This window comes from Netta rufina, assembly GCF_964035555.1.
Source record: "Netta rufina genome assembly, chromosome: 2".
In the NCBI taxonomy this organism is placed as follows: Eukaryota; Metazoa; Chordata; class Aves; order Anseriformes; family Anatidae; genus Netta; species Netta rufina.
This window is the reverse complement of record NC_140124.1, coordinates 20,530,109-20,550,005: the sequence shown is the minus strand read 5'-3', so window position 1 is coordinate 20,550,005 and position 19,897 is coordinate 20,530,109. Positions and strand designations below refer to the sequence as shown.

Genomic DNA, 19,897 nt, shown 5'->3' with positions numbered 1-19,897 from the left:
GGTGGATGAAAAGCTTGACATGGGCCATAAGTCTGCGCTTGCAGACCAGAGGACCATCTGCATCAACAGAGGCATGGCCAGCAGGTCAAGGGAGGTGATTGTCCCCCTCTACTTTGCCCTTGTGAGGCCTCACTTGGAGTACTGTGTCCAGGCTTGGTCCTCCAGCACAAGAAGTATGTTGATATTTAGAGTGGGTCCTTAGGAGCACCACAAAGATGATCAGAGGGCTGGAGCATCTTTCCTATGAAAGAAAGGCTGAGAGCTGGGGCTGCTCAACCTAAAGAAGAGAAGGCTCCAGGGTGACTTTATTGCAGCTTTTCAGTGCTTAGAGGGGGCTTATAAAAAAAAAATAGAAGCAACTTTTTGCTCAGTCAGATAATGGCAGGACAAGGGGGAATGGTATTAAAATAGAAGTGGGGGAGATTTAAATTAGAGGTTAGGAGAGAATTCTTTACTTAGAGTGTGGTGAGGCACTGGTACAGGCTGCCCAGAGAAGCTGTAGGTGCCTCATTCCTGGAGGTGTTCAAAGCCAGTTTGGACAAGGCCCTGGGCAACCTGGTATAGTGGAAGTTGTCCCTGCCTATGGCAGGGGGTTTGGAACTAGATGATCTTTGAGCTCCCTTCCAACCCAAACCATTCTATGATAAGTGGACTGTGAGATTTTTATCCTTTTGAGAGTTTTAATTTAGACTGGATAAATGATATATAGGTGAAAATATATTTTCACTTTAATATCTTCACTGTTATTAATGTCTTTAATATCTTTATCCCAAAAGCACTTGAAGGCCTTTCACAAAAGTAAAGAATAATTAGTAGGAGAAATTTGAGGCTACTTGCAACTGTTTTAACAGTAATCAATATTAATTTTAGTTTTAATGCAATGAGAGAAATAACATCTTTAAAATGTGTTCTTAACATTACTTATCTCTGCACCAATAATTTAGTGTTATAATCCTTTTTCTCTTAAATGCTGGATCTGCACAAAGCATTGCGCAGTCAGATCCATTGCTATGAAGGCTCCCTCTGTAAGTGGTATAAAAATCTCAATGCAACAAGCTTGTTCAGGTTAAAGGGATACATCAAGACCACCTTGATGATCAACAGTTATAAATGGACCAAAAATAATTAGTATTTCTTCTATCTTCTACTTCAAGTATGAGTAGAGCAGCCAGCCCAGGCCTAGGGGAATTAAAGAAGTGTCAAAAAGAATGACACTCACTCTTCTTACCACAACCCTCAATGCAAGTAAAAGCTCAGGAACTGAATCTCTGTGTAAGTCATAATATACATGACAAAACAGAAACAGTACTTTATATCCACGTTTGTGGTCTCCTCAAAATATGTGTGCAGGCATGTAAGATCTAAAGCACATACAAAGAATTGTTGAGTTTACAAACATGCTTTATGTCAAATTTCCAACTTTGTTTCTGTTGAAGCTCTAGTCTGAGCATGCAATTATATTTACAGGCTGGGTATTTTTGTGCAAATGAACACTTACAAAACTAGTTCAAATGCCATTGGGACATCATCCCCCAAATTGCAAAGATTGTCAAGGATTTGGATCTGATTGCATACAAAGTAAATATGAAATTATTATTTGGTTAGGAAAGTGCAGCAGAGGGCATGGGACTGCCAGTTACATTCTGGAAAGCTGACAAGATCCTGAGATAGATGGTAGGATATGCTACAAGTGTGGATCATGGAAAGCACCACATAAGTGGAGTGATGGTGTAATCTGTTGTTTTTTTTCTGTCTGCCAAGACCTATTTGGCGAGACTGAGTGGTCAAGGGAATAGAGAGCAGACAAGAGTGAGGGAATAGGGAACAGAGAGCAGACAGAGCAAGGGAATAGTTACACAACAGAATCTACATACATAACAGAAGGGACTGGAAAAATGTGATATCTATGAGTAAGTGACAGTGTGGACTCCACTTAGCAAGGGATGTATTTGGCATTGTAAAAGAGAGCTTTCATTTGGACGTGTGCTAGAAAAGGAAATAATAGTGGTTGTTTTTATCCTGCTGTCACCAGCAGCAAATTCCCTCTTCTCTATTATGACTTCTCCAGTTGTAGAACATTGTTGTGATTGTTTAAAAATCAGCCAAAACTTTTAAGTTCTTAAAAGATGAATTAAAATTTGAAACAAAATTTAATAGTCTTCTACAGATTTTTCTTTGACCTGGTGCTTAGGGACATGTTTTTTTTGGTGACATTGGTAGTAGGGTGATGTTTGGAGCAGATGATCTTGAATTGATTCTATGATTCTATGAAATGGTCAGTACACATAATTAAAAGGTTTGATCCCACAAACCCTTAATCAGATGAGCAATTTCATAATTCTGTAAGAATATCAAAACTGGCAAGAATAGGAAGGATTTAACTCCACTGTTGCAGTCTAAAATCCAACTGCAGCATTTTAAGTGTAGCTTACTCTTGTAGTGTATAGGCCAGTGATTTAGACTATACCTAAGGGTGGAACAGATATATCCTATAGCACAAGTGCCTGGCTGTTCAAGCTGGATTGCTCATTGCTGTATAAAGTGGCTCTTGAACCCAGGAGTAGGAAAGTAGTATGAAATTTAGATTTGGCACTGGGGTATTGTTAATATTTCTAGATTCTTTCTCTCCTAACCAAAATTAATGTGAATACATCTAACTTTAATGGAGTCAGAATTCCGTCTGATTTGGATTAGTTTTACAGTGGAAGATTTCAGTTCATATTACCTAAACGAAAACATTTAAAAATAATACTTCAAGAAAGCATAAGAGAATATTGTGTTAGATAAAATGACAAAACAATGCTATCCTCTACAGGACGATTCAGGACTATTGGGTATTTCCTGTATACCAGTGAGTCAGTAATAAATCAGTACCCAGAGGCTTACGTGATTCCCATCAAGATTTTCCCTTCATAAGAATTCTGCAAAAATTTAGAAAAGACAACTGAATGCCCAAGAAAATAAAGGTGTGCAAGTTCCGGTTTTTTAGTATAACATTTTTCTGCTTTTTATACATTAAATATATCTCAGTATTTTGTTTCTTGTATTAGGAGGAAACTATATGAAGTCAATTTTTGTTTTGTGCTTAAAAATTAACTTCATAATTTTAAAACTACATTATGCCTGGGAGTTGACTATGTTGTGTGATAGTTTTTATGGGTTTTCATTGGCATTTTGCATCTTATTCTTTCAATGTTTTGAATAAATATGCCCCCTCTCCTTCACAAATACAACATGGGAAAAAACAGCATCTGTATTCTGTGTTTGTTTACCTATTTAGCTACTCAATAATAAAGCTGTACGACTTTAAAGACGAAAGCTTTTAAAGGTCATGTAGACCCAAGATTATAAACTATAATACAAATAAAGTTTTCTGATAGCTTTTTAACAATGAGAAAAGGGAATATAGCTGACAATAACTGCCATGTTACTTTTCCTTCCAGCCCTTACAGATTGTTTCAATGGTTCTGTGTTATGCGCGTCAACTAATCGATGCATAGCAGTCTCCCAGCGTTGTGATGGCATTGCAGACTGCATTGATTTCAGTCTTGATGAGTCCAGCTGTTCAGGTACTTAGTTTTCCATAAAAATGTCATTAGCAACACAAAAATACAGTAGTTTATTAATGAAACCAGAGGCAGCCCACAAACTAGACTGAATTCCCTCTGTTAACCGGTTTTCATCAGGCATGAATTTGCCTGATGAACGTGTCAAACAGTAATAGTGAGAAAAACACAGAAAATAACATGTTAACATGTGCACAAGGGGCTTTTCTTTAGCTATAAACACATTGTTTAAAAAATTAAATAAAAAAAATAAAATAAAAGGTCTCTGTAACATGCGCACTCTTAAGGCACTCTTGATTTTGCCATTTGAATAACCCACCTAAGTAAAATCAGCATTTCTGACTTATTGGTAAAATAACTTGCCCAGAAGTTTGTTATGTCTTTGCTATATATATGGAGGTGTGGGGAGTTGTTCTTGAATATGAGAGAAAACATCATGTTTTAACAGCAAAATTTAACAAGTTTACAATGCAGAGAGAATATGTACTTGTTAAATATGATTGATAAGGAATATTGTCAGTGAAAAGGAATGTATTCAGAAATTAGCTCAATGTAGAAGAATACAGAACATAAACTCATAGACTTTCATGACAGTAAATTAAAAACCTTCCACTATTTTTTTTTCAGACAACATATCTTTTAAGTAATTGGCTTTCCAACATTTCTTAAAACTGTAGGTGTCCACAATGAATAAAACTATATTTATTTGTCTCAGCAAATGATTTTATGTGGCATATACCTCAAAATCAAAGAATTAGACTTAATTTAATGTATTACATTTGCTTTTATTATGCATAAATATCATATTAAACCATAGAAGAATATATACTGTTGTGCTGTGATTACACATTGTTGTAGTATTTGACAGTCATTTATCTAACTGGAAAAAATATTTGTATTTTACCAGTTACTGTAAACACCGTGTAAATAGAATGGATTCTTTTTTTTTTCATGATATGAAATGATAAATGATAAATATAATAATGAATGATAATATAATAATGAGGGTGATGCTCGGGTGAGATGGGGAATTCCATTGAAATTTTTACTTTTATTTTTGTAGTCTGTCCTGAAGAATACTGCAAAAATGGAGGAACCTGCATCATCAAAGATGACATTCCCTTATGCCAGTAAGTTTCATGGGGATTGATCTGCAGTTCAGACTGGGGAAAGAAACTGTTGAAAGAGTATTTTTTTCCCCCCTATGGACTGAAATGACACTCAGTAGAAATGTATTTTTAAACGTCTCCATAACTAGCATACATTTATTTACAGTTGCTGAATGAAAGAGTATTTTGAGAAGAATGTTACTTATTCAGTAGAATTTTCTGTAACTTTCATCCATCTTTACATGGGACAGCCTGTTTGCCTGATGCCTTTCTTTGTCTTATGCTTCACATTTAACAACATGTATTTCTATGAAAATTGATATATTATACACAGCAGGTATTGTGTCCCTCAGATGAGATTTATAACACGCCATATTCTTGTTGGTGCCTGAACTTGTACCGTATTTCTGTTATAAAGCATTAAATATATGCTTGTATTTTTTCTGGAAATGTTCTATGTTGAAAACAAACAAACAAACACTTCTGTTGTGGAATGTAAGAATCATTAGAAAGTGTCTTGAGATATCTGACAGTTTTCATTTACACAACGTATCAGTCTGTTTCCCACTGGGAAATTACAGGAGACTTTTAAAGTGCAAAGAAAACAATGTTGTTCTTTATCACAGTTTTGTCCTTCATGTATTTTAGTGGATCTTGCCAAAGAGTTTGCCAAATTACTAGAAAAGTGACTGTCTTATCAGTCTATCTGTCTTAGTCATGACCAGACGTTGAGGTTTGTCTCTTAGTCTCTAGGTAACTCACATTAATAAGCCTACTGACAAAATTTCAGTTATTGAAGAGCCTGTATCTTTCATGAGAGATGTATCCATTGCTGATTGACAGAATGTTATAAATAACATACTCAGAAAATAAAGGCATTTCATACATGATGACTTTCATATATGAATACTTTGATTTAACTCCCAGAAAACATTGTTAATTATATACAGATTTCCAAAACAATGTCCAGTAGTATAGCATAGAGAATGGCCTCTGCCAGATGCTTGGAATTTTGTCAAGATGGCTGTTTCAAAACTTCCTGGTACACAGAGAGAAAGAGGAATGAAAACATGGGGGAGGTTGCAGATAACATGTAATGGATAACCAGAGGAAAAAGAGGGATTGGGAAACCCGTGGTGGTTTTACCCTACTGGGCAGTTGAACAGTTGTGCTCTCAATCCCCCTTCCAAAAGGAACTGTGTGAGAAAATACAGTGAGAAAGGGGTCAAGGACTGAAATACATACAGGGAGATCACTCATCGATTACCATCATGGGCAAAACAAACCCTACATAGATTCATGTAGTTTATTGCCTACTACTAACAGGCTAGAGCAGGGAGAAATTAAAAGCAACCAAAAAACACCCTCCCTTCTCCCTCCACCCTCTTCTACCTCTTTTCCCCAAGTAGCACAGGAGATTGCATTCGCTCTGTAATGCTTTGTCACTCTCTGCCCCTGCTCCGCAAGGGGTGCCTCCCACAGGATGCTCTCCTTCCTGAACTGATCCTGCAGGGGCTTCCCACAGACAGCAGCTCTTCAAGAATTGCTCCCACATGGCTCCGTACAACAGGGTCCACCCATCTCCAAGGAGCAAACTGCTCCAGCACCTGTCCCCCATGAGCGGCAGCTCCAGCCCGGGGCCTCTCCATGGGCCGCAGCCTCCTCCAGGCCACATCCACCTGCTCCACCAGGGACTCCTCCATGGGGGTGCTGCAGCATGGAGATCTGCTCCATGTGGGACTGATGGGCTGCAGGGGTACAGCCTGCTCCACTAGGGGCCTCTCCATAGGCTGCAAGGGAGCTTCTGCTCCATTCCTGGAGCACCTCCTGCCCTCCTGCTGCACTCACCTTGGGGTCTGCAGGGCTGGCTCTCACTCCTTGCTCTCCTAGCTGGTGCTATGCAGCAGTTTTTTTTTCCATTTCTTAAATCTGCTCTCACAGAGGCACAACTAACATCACTCACTAGCTCAGCTTTAGCCAGAAGCAGTTCCCTTTCGAAGCCGGTTGAAACTAGTCCTTAACATGGGGCAGTCCTGTCAGCTGTTCTTACAGAAGCCACTCCTGAAGCCCTCCTGCTTCCAAAACTTTGACACGTAAACCAAATATAGTACCAATCAAAACTTTATAATGTTTTGAAGGAATTAAGCATACATATAATAACAGAGGAGTTAGCCTTTCCTGAAATAAACCTCTGTATATTTGAAACCCCCACACCAGCATTATGAAAAGAAAAAAATGAACAAAAATGTATCTTGAATGCAGAAATGTAAAAGTACTGCAGTTTTTCTAGAGTAAAAAAAAAAAAAAAAAAAAAAAAAAAAAAAAAAAAAAAGGATGAAAAGGATGACAGAATTGTATGGAGATTTATTCTCCACAGCAACTGCTACTCCAGACTGCAGGCTAGATCAGGAGAAAAAAAAAAAAAAAGGCAGGAAGTCTGTGGGACAGCAAGGAGAATCCTGAAGAGAGGAGAGTGCAGAAGATAATGCCCTGACTCAGAAGTGACAGATACTTCCTAGATACCCAGCTGTAACCGTGGAGGTAAAGTGACCCCAAAAGTCACTGAGTTTGAGTAAAATGAACAGGACTTACTCTTCAGTGACACAGAGAGCAAGATTTTGTGTTGGCATATCCTTCTTTTTCTTTTTCTATTTTGCATACACAATGAATTCTGGTCTTCGACTACTTGAGATACTTTTGTTCTAGTTCCTGTTAAATAAAACCTGGCTCTGGAAGTAAAAAGTGCCTTTGGCCTTCTCTGAGGCACTTGGTTTAGCAAAATAAAGCCTGGTCAGATTGCAGAGCTTTGGCTGATTCAAGGCTCCATCACGGTCCTATGAAAACCCAAATCCCTGTTGATCTTATCTTAATCTGAGGTACTTTGATTGAAAAAATACAGTGTCTGGAAAGCATTTTTATTGATGACAAGGGGTGATGTGTTTTTTTTATGTGCTTTTAATGCAATGTGGTTGAACTAGTTAGCTGTATACATTCCTCCAAATAGCTCAATATGTCAGCAGGGAAACAGAACGAATTTGCAGTAGCTGCTTAAGCAAAATAAATAAACCATTTAAAGAGATTGAGAGTTGATAGTAGATTATATGTATAAATATATGAGATTTTGTACATTTACTACTTCTCAAGTGCTTTTGGTGCTGTATAATTTTATATGAATTCTCCATTGTTGCTAGATATGTAACATGAATACTAAGGATGTGAACCTGACTTCAGCAGCTTGTAACTAAGTGGGTTCTGTAGAAGGTAGAAGGTGAGCTCCAAAATCCTATTATGAAGAGCTACCAGTAGACCAGGTGGAAAAGATAACTGTGGATAGAACTCTAGAAAAGTTCAGCATTTACTGGAGTGGGTAACAGGGTTGATATATAGGGTTGTTGTCATTTCTGATGTTACTGAAAATAGCTTTTCTTAGCTGGTAATGCATGTTGTAACCTCAGTGCGAATCCACAGTGTTTAAGAAAGTTATCGCGGTGAATGTCCTCAGTGAGAGTCTGCAGAGCAATGGTGCTTTGCAGGTGACTATTAGCTTGCTACTTGAATGAACCCAGCTTGATGGCTGTGCTGGTTTTCTCTGATAGTTAGGTTTGAGAGCCATTTGTGTTCATTTCTCCTATATGGTCAGAAGAGTATTTGGAATACACGTAAAACATGTTTATCTTGTTCTTACTGTTTCTTGGATGTGCTTTTTGACTGCCAGACTCGGTGGAACTCAAACACTATGGTCACTCTTATTTCACAAAACGTGGCTTCTGTTTGTCCTGAGTTCCCTTTTGTAGTAGATGTGTAGCCAAGTAGCTACTGGGCTAGTGCTGGCAATCATATGGTTGCACATGCAAATAATCATAATTTGAGCAATAATGCTAGATTTTTCATACATACAAAGGTCTTATTTCCAAAATTTTCTTTTCACTTTTTACATGTACCTTCTCTATTTTCATTTTTATTTATTTAGTTATTTATTTATTTTTAAAAAATAAAGACCACAGAGCTCTGGAAATATAGGGAAACAATCTGGGAAATGTGTCTTTGTAACCCACTGAAATGGAAAGGTGAGGCTTCAAAGACTGTATTAGTGCTGGAAAAACAAACAAACAAAAAACAAACAACAACAAACAACCAACAAACAAAAAAACACCAACACCACCAAAATGAACCACACTGAGAATAGTATAAAAATGTTCCTTCCCAGACCAATAATGCAATATTTTAACTCTCATACCAATTAGACAAGATTAAGATATATTCACATATAAAACATACTAAAACTTACATATAATAAACTCATTATAGTGCTTGCTATTCCTTTTATTTTATATAAACACTTTCTATGTAATATACCAAAATTCGGAGTAGTTGCACTGTACGTGTACTATACAAAAGAGTATAAAGAGAGTGCTTTCATTAATTCCTGGCCTAAGAAAGCTCTATCCTTAAACAGAAAATGTAATTACATTTACTGCCCTGTAATTAAACAGTCATGTTATAAATTAGAAATACATCTTCATTAAACAGTTTTGAATATGTACCATCTAGCTAATGAAGCTCTAGAGATAAGAATTTCAAGGACTCTTTATTGATAGATAATTATTTAATGTTATCTTTGTAGTTGTGTATCTAAATGCTGATCTGGCCCCAAATATAGAAATTAAATTATTTTGTTTGTTTGCTTTGATTGATAATTGTGAAAGAGTTGCCTTTTCTTTTTACTTTTTAGAAAAGAATTTATTTTGCAAGGTTATAATTGGTTCAGATTTTGCTTATTCTGCTTAGAAAAGCTATAGTCTATTTGATCGCCTATTTTTTACCTCTCTCCTCCTCCTTTCTCAAATGAGCCCTTTATTCTAATCACAACTGGTGTGTTTTAATGGACAAATACAGTATTTTATCCCCAGTGGCACAATAACACTATTCTACAAATATGAAAACATTACTTTGTAGTAGTTGAGACATTTTCTCAGAATCTGATTTTGTCTTCAAAGTGCTTACTTCTTCTGTGCAAAATACATTTTTTTGAGAAGAAACCCTACAAGGTGGCATGCAACTTTAAATAATGTCATAGGAGACTTGTTCAATGCATTTTCCAGAGAAGTATCATGTGTGCCAAATGACGGAAATTTCACGTCCTGTCTGGGCAATGTCTTCCAGTGAGGAATGACTGCATTTTTCTAGACTCTTGCCCTTGGATCTACTCTTACATGTGCTGTGGATTTTTGAGGAGGGATGCTGATAGTTGTGTTTAAAAACTAAAAGTAGGAGACTTGTTTAAATATCAGAAAGTATACCATGAAAAAGTATTCCCAACTAAGAAAATAAAATGCTTGGAAGCATCTAGCCTGTCATCTGGTGAAAATATAAAGCCCAGAGAGTGACAAGACAGACGCATCCAATTCATTATTAAAATGAGTTTACAATGGGAGAAGATGACGATTCCCATTTCAGCTGTTTGTCCTGCTTATCTCAAAGATTCCCACCTCAGTTGCAGGCAGGATTGCTGGTGTAACAGCTGCTGAATCACTGCGGGTTACAACCTGCTGAAGCAAAGCAAACTGCTACTGAGTTCACAATTTTTGTAAGAATTTTCTTTTAGATTTGCCGAACAAATACGATATAGCTAAATTGGTAAAGCTGTTTAGAGCCTACATATCTACCAAAGAAAGTGTTAGTCATGCAGAAGTACTTTTAGATAGGGAAGGAATGGAACAAGGGTGTAGCTATGAATGAAAAGGAAAACTATCACAAGAAGTCAAAAAGATAAGACATTGAAAAGGGATGTTATGCTAAGATTTGACTTCTGGGGAATGAAGACAAAGGAATATTTTTATATGCCTTTAGACATATGTAAGCACATATACAAGCATACATAGCTGACTTAGAAAAGCATGTTCATAACCTTCCATTACCCAAGAGCCATCTGAAAAGTGATGTTGATGCAGATAAAATAACAAATTCAGTTTGCCTGAGTTGGGTTAATTTGAGAATGAAAGGACAAAATCTCTATTCTCCAGAATAAACAAGACACAGCTTATTGTGAAATAAAATGTACAGTATATTGATGCTTATGTAAAACTCTTTCCTAAAATCTCTATTTCCTTTATTATTTTCTGTTCATTTTGTATCTTATTCAGAAAAGTTTCATGATATCAAGATGTTTATTTCTGATTAAGTAATCCTATTGCTTCTTGATTTTCATGTTTCTGACTTCATAGTCTTTCCCAAGACAGACAATCATGTCATTAAGAATATATATGGGATAACAGAACACTAAGCATCACAGGAAATTGAACTCTTCAGGAATATTTCCCATTTCATAAAAAAGCGGTAGAGTTATGTAAACAGCAGAAGTATATGCAACCTAAACTGAGCCATCTCCCAGTAATATTTCTTGCATGGCTGCTGATATATATAGAGAGAGGGAATAGTGATTTTTTTTTTCCACCAAGTGTTTTAATTTAAAAATAAATTTGTCATGTTTAAAACTTCTGTGTTTGCTTTTGGCAGACATATGAAATGATCAGTTGAGTTCAGCTAGAGGTTTGTGGAATTTTATACACTCAAACATTAATAATTAATGTTTTCATTCTTGCATTAAGAATACAAGTAATACAAAAGAATCATTATATATGTGATCTAGGTATAATGCCCTTCTTTTACAGTCTAAAATATTTCTAAAATTTGTAAATATTCTTTAATTGTTCCCTGTACCAGGGGAATAGTTTATTCCTGAATTAGTACTTTACCAACCCCACTGCAACTCTAAAAATCAAAGTGAGACTTATATTTAGAGTTTGATCAAAATAAATTATGTTTTAATATATAATATTAAAACATAATGATGTATATATGTAATCTTATTCATAAGAGTATATGCAAATAGACATAATTTAGCAGATACAGTGAAAATTACTTAGGCATATAAGAATGCTTATGGGAAAAAAAAAATCTGTTCAGTTGGTTTTTGTCTCCCTCTTTCCTCTACTAAGAAATCTTAGTATCAGAAGTGCTTGAGATGCTAAAAACATTCAGCCTCTCTGATAAATATCCTATATTTCTATTTTGATTTTCTATTCCCTCTTTAAAAACAAAATCAAAGTGAAATAAGATTTCTACCATAGGAAGATTTTATTATTACTAAATGAAGAAAAATGTCTTAAGAGCACCTTTACCTCTGAATGACCTATACCCCAAGACTATAAACATCATTGCACTTAAAATTCAGGAGACAGTTTTGTCTACAAGAGGGACAAGTTTAGGATCTAGGAAATATATCTGTCAGAGAGGATGCTTATTGAGTGATAATGAGAGAGGTTTTTACAGGGGAGGATGTTAATTAATGTTGGATACTGGATGCTTGCCAAAGTATGAGGGTTCCCCAAAGGGTTAGTCCTATGAACACCAGATGCTGAAGAGTAGGAGATATAGATGAAAAGCTTAAAATCATAACATTTTTGAATCTGATTTACTCATAACAGGAAGGAATAGGTGTAAATTCACAGAAATACTTTTCAATAAAAACAAAACCTGACAACAGTTGAAGAATTACATACCAGTGAAGGAAACATTAACACAAGGTTTGCAAAGATTACTGTGCTAAAGCCCCTTCTTCTTCACATTCATGCAGCTGCTTTTTTGAATTTAAAAACATCTTGGTATATCCATTCATAGGCCCATAAATTATATATATGACATCAAACAACTGTTAATACACTCTAGGTTCAGATACTCTTACTTACCTTTCAGATTAAGTCATTCTAGATTTAAATGAATAGAAAACAGTACCTTGTCTGAATATAGTATTCTCATATCCTAAGATTATCTCTGCATGTCTGCCTATCAAAACTTCATTGCTTAGGATCAGCTCATCACTAGAGATCTCTCTAGGAGGTACCTGGATGCTACAGGTTGAGTATACCTAATACAATGCACAATATTTTATAGAAGTTGTTAGGGACTTAGAGATTTTTGTAAAATCTATATAAAATCAAGAAAATTATTAAGAATTTTGAACTTTCACTGCATTGAGGAAGGTTTCAATGCATTTATGCCTGTGCTTATGGTGGGAGGAAAGGTGAGGATGGTGGAGATCTGTATTTGATAATGTGTTATTATATAAATTGTGTAGGAAAGACAGCTAGCTTCTATTATGTACTAACTACATCCTGGTATGTGTCCTAATGACTCTAACCCACAAAACTCCCTGGTGTTACAATGTCCTCAAGCTATCTTGCAGGTTTACAATTTTCCCTCTTATTCAGCCACAGTGAATTTAAGTCTCCAAGAATTATACCCTTTGTGCTGTTGCTAGGTGGCTAAGGGATTGCCTAAAAGCAGCAAATTCTACTAAATTAAGAACTTTTGAACTTTTCTTCCTGGCTTTTGTAGTGTTGACTGATCTGGAAAGCTCCATTCATTTTAATTTTAAACACATGCTAACATAGAGGATTTTTCTCAATGCTTGGAAGGATCTTTTCATGTTTGCTATTGCTCTAATCAGCTACCAGGCTGCATCTCTAAGAGGGAAGCAGTAACTATGTGCCATTCCCACACAGACTTTTTTATATTACTCCAAGGAAAAGTACATATACATTAAAGAAAAAATAATTTTGCCCACTTCTAGTCTGCAAGTCATACTTTCAATGTACAGAAATATTTCTCTTTCAAAAATATGGATTGAAGTTGTGAACTTTCAAAATTTTTTTTTTTAAGTATGTAAAGGTAAGCTGGTTCATGCAAGAGTTTCAATATTGATCTCAGCAGTGTTACTCCAGAATAAACATCAGGAATAAATTACAGCAGACTGATGTTTTGATCATTTGCTTTTAATTGATGGAGGTGAAAAAAGTTTGGATTTAACTGTACTATTTCTCCGTGGATGAGAAAATGAATTGGCCAGGACACATAATATTTTGTTTTGTCTTTGTTTACTTGGAATATGTGTGCTTTTGCATCGACAGATTAGATAACAAATAACACAGATAAATCATATGTCAGATTTCTGGAAAGTCATCAGATGGCTACCTAATCATCCTCAAACAAACGATGTCTTAACTCACCTTCTGTCCAGCCACATGGAAGCCAGACTGGTGATTCTGCTAGTGGTCAGTGAGAGGGGACTGTCAAAGAGCCCAAATAGGTTCCTACATTTTTCTATCTAGTACTGTACATATTTAGAGTACCTTGGAGGCCGTACAAATTCCTTGGATGTACTGCAGGTATCAACTATGTATGACCTATGAAACTATGTCCTTTGCACATAGATTAATCTTTGTAAAGTTCCTGTTAGAAAATAAAACAGTATTGGAGCCAGCCATAGGTGATAATGGCTTCTTTAATGTAAGTGCTAGGTGAGATTATACAGGAAGAATTGTCTAAATTCTAACATAAATTATGTTTAAGTTCTGGTTTGTTAATATATTAGAAAAATAATTTTATTTCTATGTAAGTTCCCTTGTTTCCATTTAGAACATTTCAGTTTTGTACCTTCCTCACTTTTCTTTATTAGCTATTGTATTTTCCATTGATGAAATTTCTGCGGTACTGCATTTAGTGGCAAAAGCAAATAAAAATAAATACATAAATAAAAATTTATTGGGGTAATAAAATGAAGCTAACAAAAAGATGACTGCCAACAACTAGTTTCAAAAATGGAACCTGTATTGTGCAGTCCTGGCATACCTGACTTTCCTGCACAAGCCACTGAAAGTACAGCTTTTCATGACTAGGAGCTAAACAAAACGATTTTTAAGTGTTGTTAAGTTGAAAACATGCTAACACATGTTTTGCATAGAGTAGAATTGTATTTTTTAAATAGTTATTTCAACTACAGCAATTGCATTTTAACGTTTTTAGGTACTCATGTTATCAGGTATTAAAGCCTCCCTCCCTCCCTTTTGATAAATTAATACTTTATTAATGTTCAATTTATTTGGGACTTAGGAAGATGGAATAAGAATTTCCCCAAACTTGTTTAATATTTTAGTATATGATAAATATTGTGTTTACATTGTCATAGAAATCTACTGAGGTTGCCTTCACATCCCTTTTGCTTCCAGAGGTGAAAGTGAGGTGATTTGGTAAAATATTTTTTGAGGCACAGGTGCTATTATAGGAATTTTATCAATTTAATCTCCACTCTGAACGTTCCCTTTTACCTACAGGCAGGTTGTGTCTAAACCTCACACATTCTTTGATAATTTAGCATTTTAGAATGCATTCTTACCAGTCACATCTAACAAATGTTCTTGCCCAAGCTGTCTTTACTATGTGCCTCAGTTACTACAGCACTGTCACTTCTTGCCTAGATGACTGCAGGGTTGCTAGATTGATCCTCAGAAAGCAGCTGCAGAGAGTACTCTTCTGATCATTACGTTGACCATATAATTCTTCTTTTTGCATCTCACTGCTCCCTCTTTTGCTTCAAATGTCAATTATTGATTCTGCTTTCACAGTCTTCATAATTTTTCCCACTCCATCTGTTATGACTCGCTTAACAAATATAATTTGAACATGTTTTAAATACTGGATGCTAGTTGAGGGTGTAATATGGACAACAAAGCCTGTGCCCTTTCCAGAGCAGAAACATAGCAACTCATTTTCTATATTCTAACAGGTCTTTGCGCCCTTGTGAACATTTAAAGCACAATGTGGCAAAATACTTCATATTTACTGAACAGAAAGTAAGAATGTCTTTCAAAACAACTTCATTCAAAATGTACATGAAACACGGACTAAGCACAGGAAGGAATTAGGCATATGATTTACCTATAAACCCAGAGAATCAAAGCATAGTACAATAACCTTGCCTTTGACATTTGAGCTTCTTTTACAACTTTTTCATCTTCAATCTCTAGCTTTCGTTTTTAATAACCTACTTTGTTCTGGTAACAAAGCCCTCACAGCTGGTATTGGCATGCAAAAGCCAGAGCAATTACTTTCATAAATTTTCCAGGACATCTTTTTTGGAATATTTTTTCTTATAACTGTGAAGAATGTACAAGTATTAAAAAAAAAAAAAAAAAAAAAAAAAAGTACAGCAGAGAACTGTAAAATTTTGTAGTCAGGCTAGTCTTCAACATACAAAGCTCTGCTGACATTTCAGAAGCACAGGTGTGGTGCCATAATAATCAAAAGAAAAACTCTCCTCTTTTTCACGTTGGTTTAAGAAAGTAATTTGTAGTTCATGAGGCTTCTGGGAAACAAACAAACAAACAAACAAACAAACAAAAACTTCGTTAATGCCATGGGCTAAGCACCCTTTTTGTATAGTTTTTTTTTTAAATTGGAGCTGGGAGAAGAACAATTTGGTTTCAATGTGAAGAGCAATAGGGAACTAATATTATTTCTTAGATAGACTGAATTAACCCTAATTCTGTGAACTCAAATTTGCTAAACATTATATTCTGGAATTAAAGTTAGCTGAAGAAGTACTAACTTTTTCTCCTTTCAATCTCCCCCCCCACACACACATATTAAGAAAAATGAGAATATAGTTATTCTTGAACAAATTCTCAAGAGAAGAGATAATTTATTTTTCACTATAATAACAAATATTTTACAGGTTTTTGATGAAAAACAGAAATTTCAACAAAATATTCTGAAAAAAATCTGTCTAGTCAAAAAGTGTCTACAAAGTAATTTTTTAGGGAAAACATCCCATTTGTCCTAGCGAAAAAAATCTATGCAATCTACAATCATTAGAAAGGAAGAATACTTGTCTTCATTCTCATTCTTATATTGTACTTTTTATTTTTTTCTTGTTTGTTTGCTTGCTTACTTTTTTTTTTTTTAATATAAATTTCAAGGAAATATCCATTCAACATTCCCTGTCCTCAGTACTAGCTTTGGGCTGTCACTGTACAAATACATCAGAAGCAAATACGTATTACACAATGAAGGGAAGAGGTTCTCAAGAGAGTTGCAACTTCTTGAACATCCTAAAAATAATTTCCTTCATGTAAATAAAGCGTGTACTTATTACAAAACATTTCCACATAATATCCCAAAACAGTCTCCCTTCTAATGTTACCAGAATACAACAGTTGCAAGAAGACCATTTCATCTGTAGCATATATTCTGGTGTATCAGGGCAACAGGAAGAACAGAAAAATTGTAATTTTTTTTTTTTTTTTTTTTTTTTTTTTGTGGTTACAAAAATTATTGGAGCTAAGTGTTCAGAGCTGTGCCAGTGTGTGCATTACTCATGACTGATTTCTCTCTTCTGCAACAAAGAGCCCACATGGATATTTTTTTCCCTCCCGTTGTTATTTTTAGGGCAGTTCAAGCACAAGTTTCAGGCACAGATTCATGAAACTTGGCAGGAAAGATGACTGGTCCTTTAAAAACAAATTTTTGAAGTAAAAATTCTAAAGCCACAGAGAAAAGTGCTTTAGCAATTGAATACTTACGGTGCTTCAGTAAGTGTTCACTCTGCTTCTATGAGGGTATAAAAACCATTCAGGAGATTAAAATACAGGTCTGGAAATGAGGGCTTCAGAGTCCAGCTAGTGCAGCTCCCCTAATATAAGTTCTTCCAAGGTACAGAAGCAACTTAAAAGTCCATGTCCTTCTTACTTCAAAAGGCTTTTTGACATAATACTACTTGGATATTATTACAGTTCACCCTTTTCCTTTCTGATACTTACTTCATCAGTAATGAGAATATAAGTGTTCCCTCTTCCCCAGCCTTTTCTGTCCTGTTTGTTTCAAGCTCTTCAAGAAAGGGACTCTGGAGTTTTGTTTGCCTTGATGAAACTGGGACCGCTTACAACGAGACAGGACCTGCAATTGTATTTTTTAAGTGCATAAACAAGTGTTAAGGTCCTACATGTTCTTTGAGACTTCTGAGTATCCTCAGAAGCTAGTTAATCACTTTCTGGGGAAAAAATAAAAAGTAAAAAACAAAACAAATAAACAAAAAACTATGACTTACAGTTGTAAAAATGCAAAAGCATAATATGCATTCTTGCAGAACACTTGGATTTTCTTATTTGCTTATTTCAAAAGGATTGGAAACTGAATTAAAAACAGCACACTTTTGCTGTTTATTTTTTAACTCTATTGAAGCTTCTGGAAGCCTGGTGCTGGAGTGAGGCAATAATAGATGTACATAACAGTAGGATAAATAAACTGCTAGACTTTAGCAATGAAGTTGTAGATTTGAGCTAAGAATATTCAGTAAAGGTTATTTTCAGTAATGTACATAAGCAAAATTGGAATGGCTTATTCTACCTGGAATCAGTGCTTAACTGTTGCTGGAGCTTTTACCTTTGTGTTTGTAATGTCATATAGTATAAACAGGAGTAAATCAGATATCTTTAGGCTAAATAGTTATTGATATCTCTACATTTTTAATTTCTGCTCACTTGTTAGTAAATGTTAGTTAATGTTTCCATATCTGCTTTCTTAGGGCTGACCATGAGCTAAGTTCCTTGTAGGGAAGTATCAGTGATAATAATAGAAATTCCACATCAGGATCTAGGATAACACAGGTACTTTACATATTTGCTAGAGAATATAGCAACATTCATCTGTGTTTTCTCAAGCAATTCATAGGTAAGACAGAAATTAATACAGTTAGCTCTCTAAGCAAGGCTGATCTTTCCAAATAATTACCCTGAGCTTTCATCCAGTTTAGGCAAACCACAATTATATGCAGATGACAAGGGATGAAGGGATTATTTCTCTTTCCATCCACGTTCATTTTGAAACCCTGTGTTTATAAAATGTCATGAGAAAAATACTGCATTTGCTTACCTTCTTTATGATTAGCTAAACTGGGGCTTAAGGGCCAGAGAACAGCTTTCTTCCACTGCATGGTTCCCACAAAATAAGCACATCTGCTGTAACTTTAAAAGTGTGCGTCCAGTAATGTTTTTCTAATCACCACAGATATGGCACACAGGACATTTCCCCAGTTCTTGGCTCTCAATCTCCAGTGAAGTCACCACCCACAAAGTATTGTCTGTGCAAGTCAAACTTCTGGCAGCCTGATCATGAGCAAAGGCTCAGGCCCAAACCATAAGAGATATGTCAGCAAACAGTTTAACTTCCTTTTTGCTGTGTGGGTGACCAGAGCAACAGGAAGGCTGTTTTTATTGAATCCTCATGGAAAGTAAGTACTCAAAGTTTATTTCTTGAAGAAGAAATGAAAGATGAGCTAGAACAGTATTGCTTAGGGACAACCTCTAAAACAGCATTAAACACTCAGGAAAAAAAACAATTCACCACAAAAGTAAATAAACTCATTTAAGGGGTCATTCATGAAAACACCGTGTTCATGAATGCTGTTGATCTCATGTTAACCCTTAACCTCTCAAGAATAGACTGAGGATAATCTGAGATAATAGCAACATTTCAATGGTGAAATCAAAACTAAATAGTATAGACCCTCAGTTTACCAAATTGAGTAGATCCTTTAGCTTGCACTGGTGTTCATTCAGGTTCTGTGATTTTTAAATTCCTACAACAAATTCAGTTTCAACTCTTATTAGTACATAGGTTTTCTATTTCTGGCTTTGTTCTGGAGCACTAAAAAAAGCTCATAGTAGTAAGTAACGCCACACTAATAATTGGGCCAATTCTTCAGATGATGTACCTCCATCGTACCTCCATCTGGAAGTGTAGAGTGAAAAAAACAGCCTGTAAGTCAGGGAGGATTTTGTTCGAGTTCAAAAGGACTTACTTTGAAACAACGCCTTGTTTTTAATTGATTCACTGTTTTTGAAGAAAATGTGGTATTCATGTTTCCTTTTAATGTTGAACTTACTGCTAAACAGTCCTTGACAGATATAATGTTTAGGTGCTGGTCTGTTGAACAAATAAACCGTTAACTCAACTCATGGTATTGAGCTGTATAAGCTACTTAAAGATAAGATTTTATATTGTTTATATTAAGTTTTTTTTGTTTGTTTGTTTTGTTGTTATTGTTTTGTTTTGTTTTTTAATCTTGATTTGATGTTTGTGACAAAACCCAATCCTTCACGTACACATTACGTGTTTGGATAACAGTTGTCATTTTCGAATATTCAAATAATTTATTTTATATTTTTGATAGTGTCTCCCAGTTTTAAAAACCCATGGTTTTCAAGACTCCTAACATAGCTTATTTGATCTTATTTTTTTTTGTAGTCAATTATCCCTACCTGTCTTGCTTAGTTAGGCTGAGGTAGGATGAGAAATCTGGAAAGAGAGGCATGGTCAGGCAGTGTA

The 19,897-nt window shown here is 35.4% G+C and overlaps 1 protein-coding gene across 1 annotated transcript in view; it reads left to right on the top strand.

Annotated features, from left to right (window-relative positions):
• Window positions 1-19,897, top strand: part of MALRD1 (MAM and LDL receptor class A domain containing 1) — a gene marked incomplete at both ends in the record, with an annotated part of 250,210 nt that overhangs the window by 201,158 nt on the left and 29,155 nt on the right. Inside the window, 2 exons of the mRNA XM_084281876.1 lie at window positions 3,444-3,569; window positions 4,630-4,696. Of these exons, the coding sequence (XP_084138002.1) occupies window positions 3,444-3,569; window positions 4,630-4,696 (193 nt within the window). The remainder of the gene's footprint in view (window positions 1-3,443; window positions 3,570-4,629; window positions 4,697-19,897) is intronic.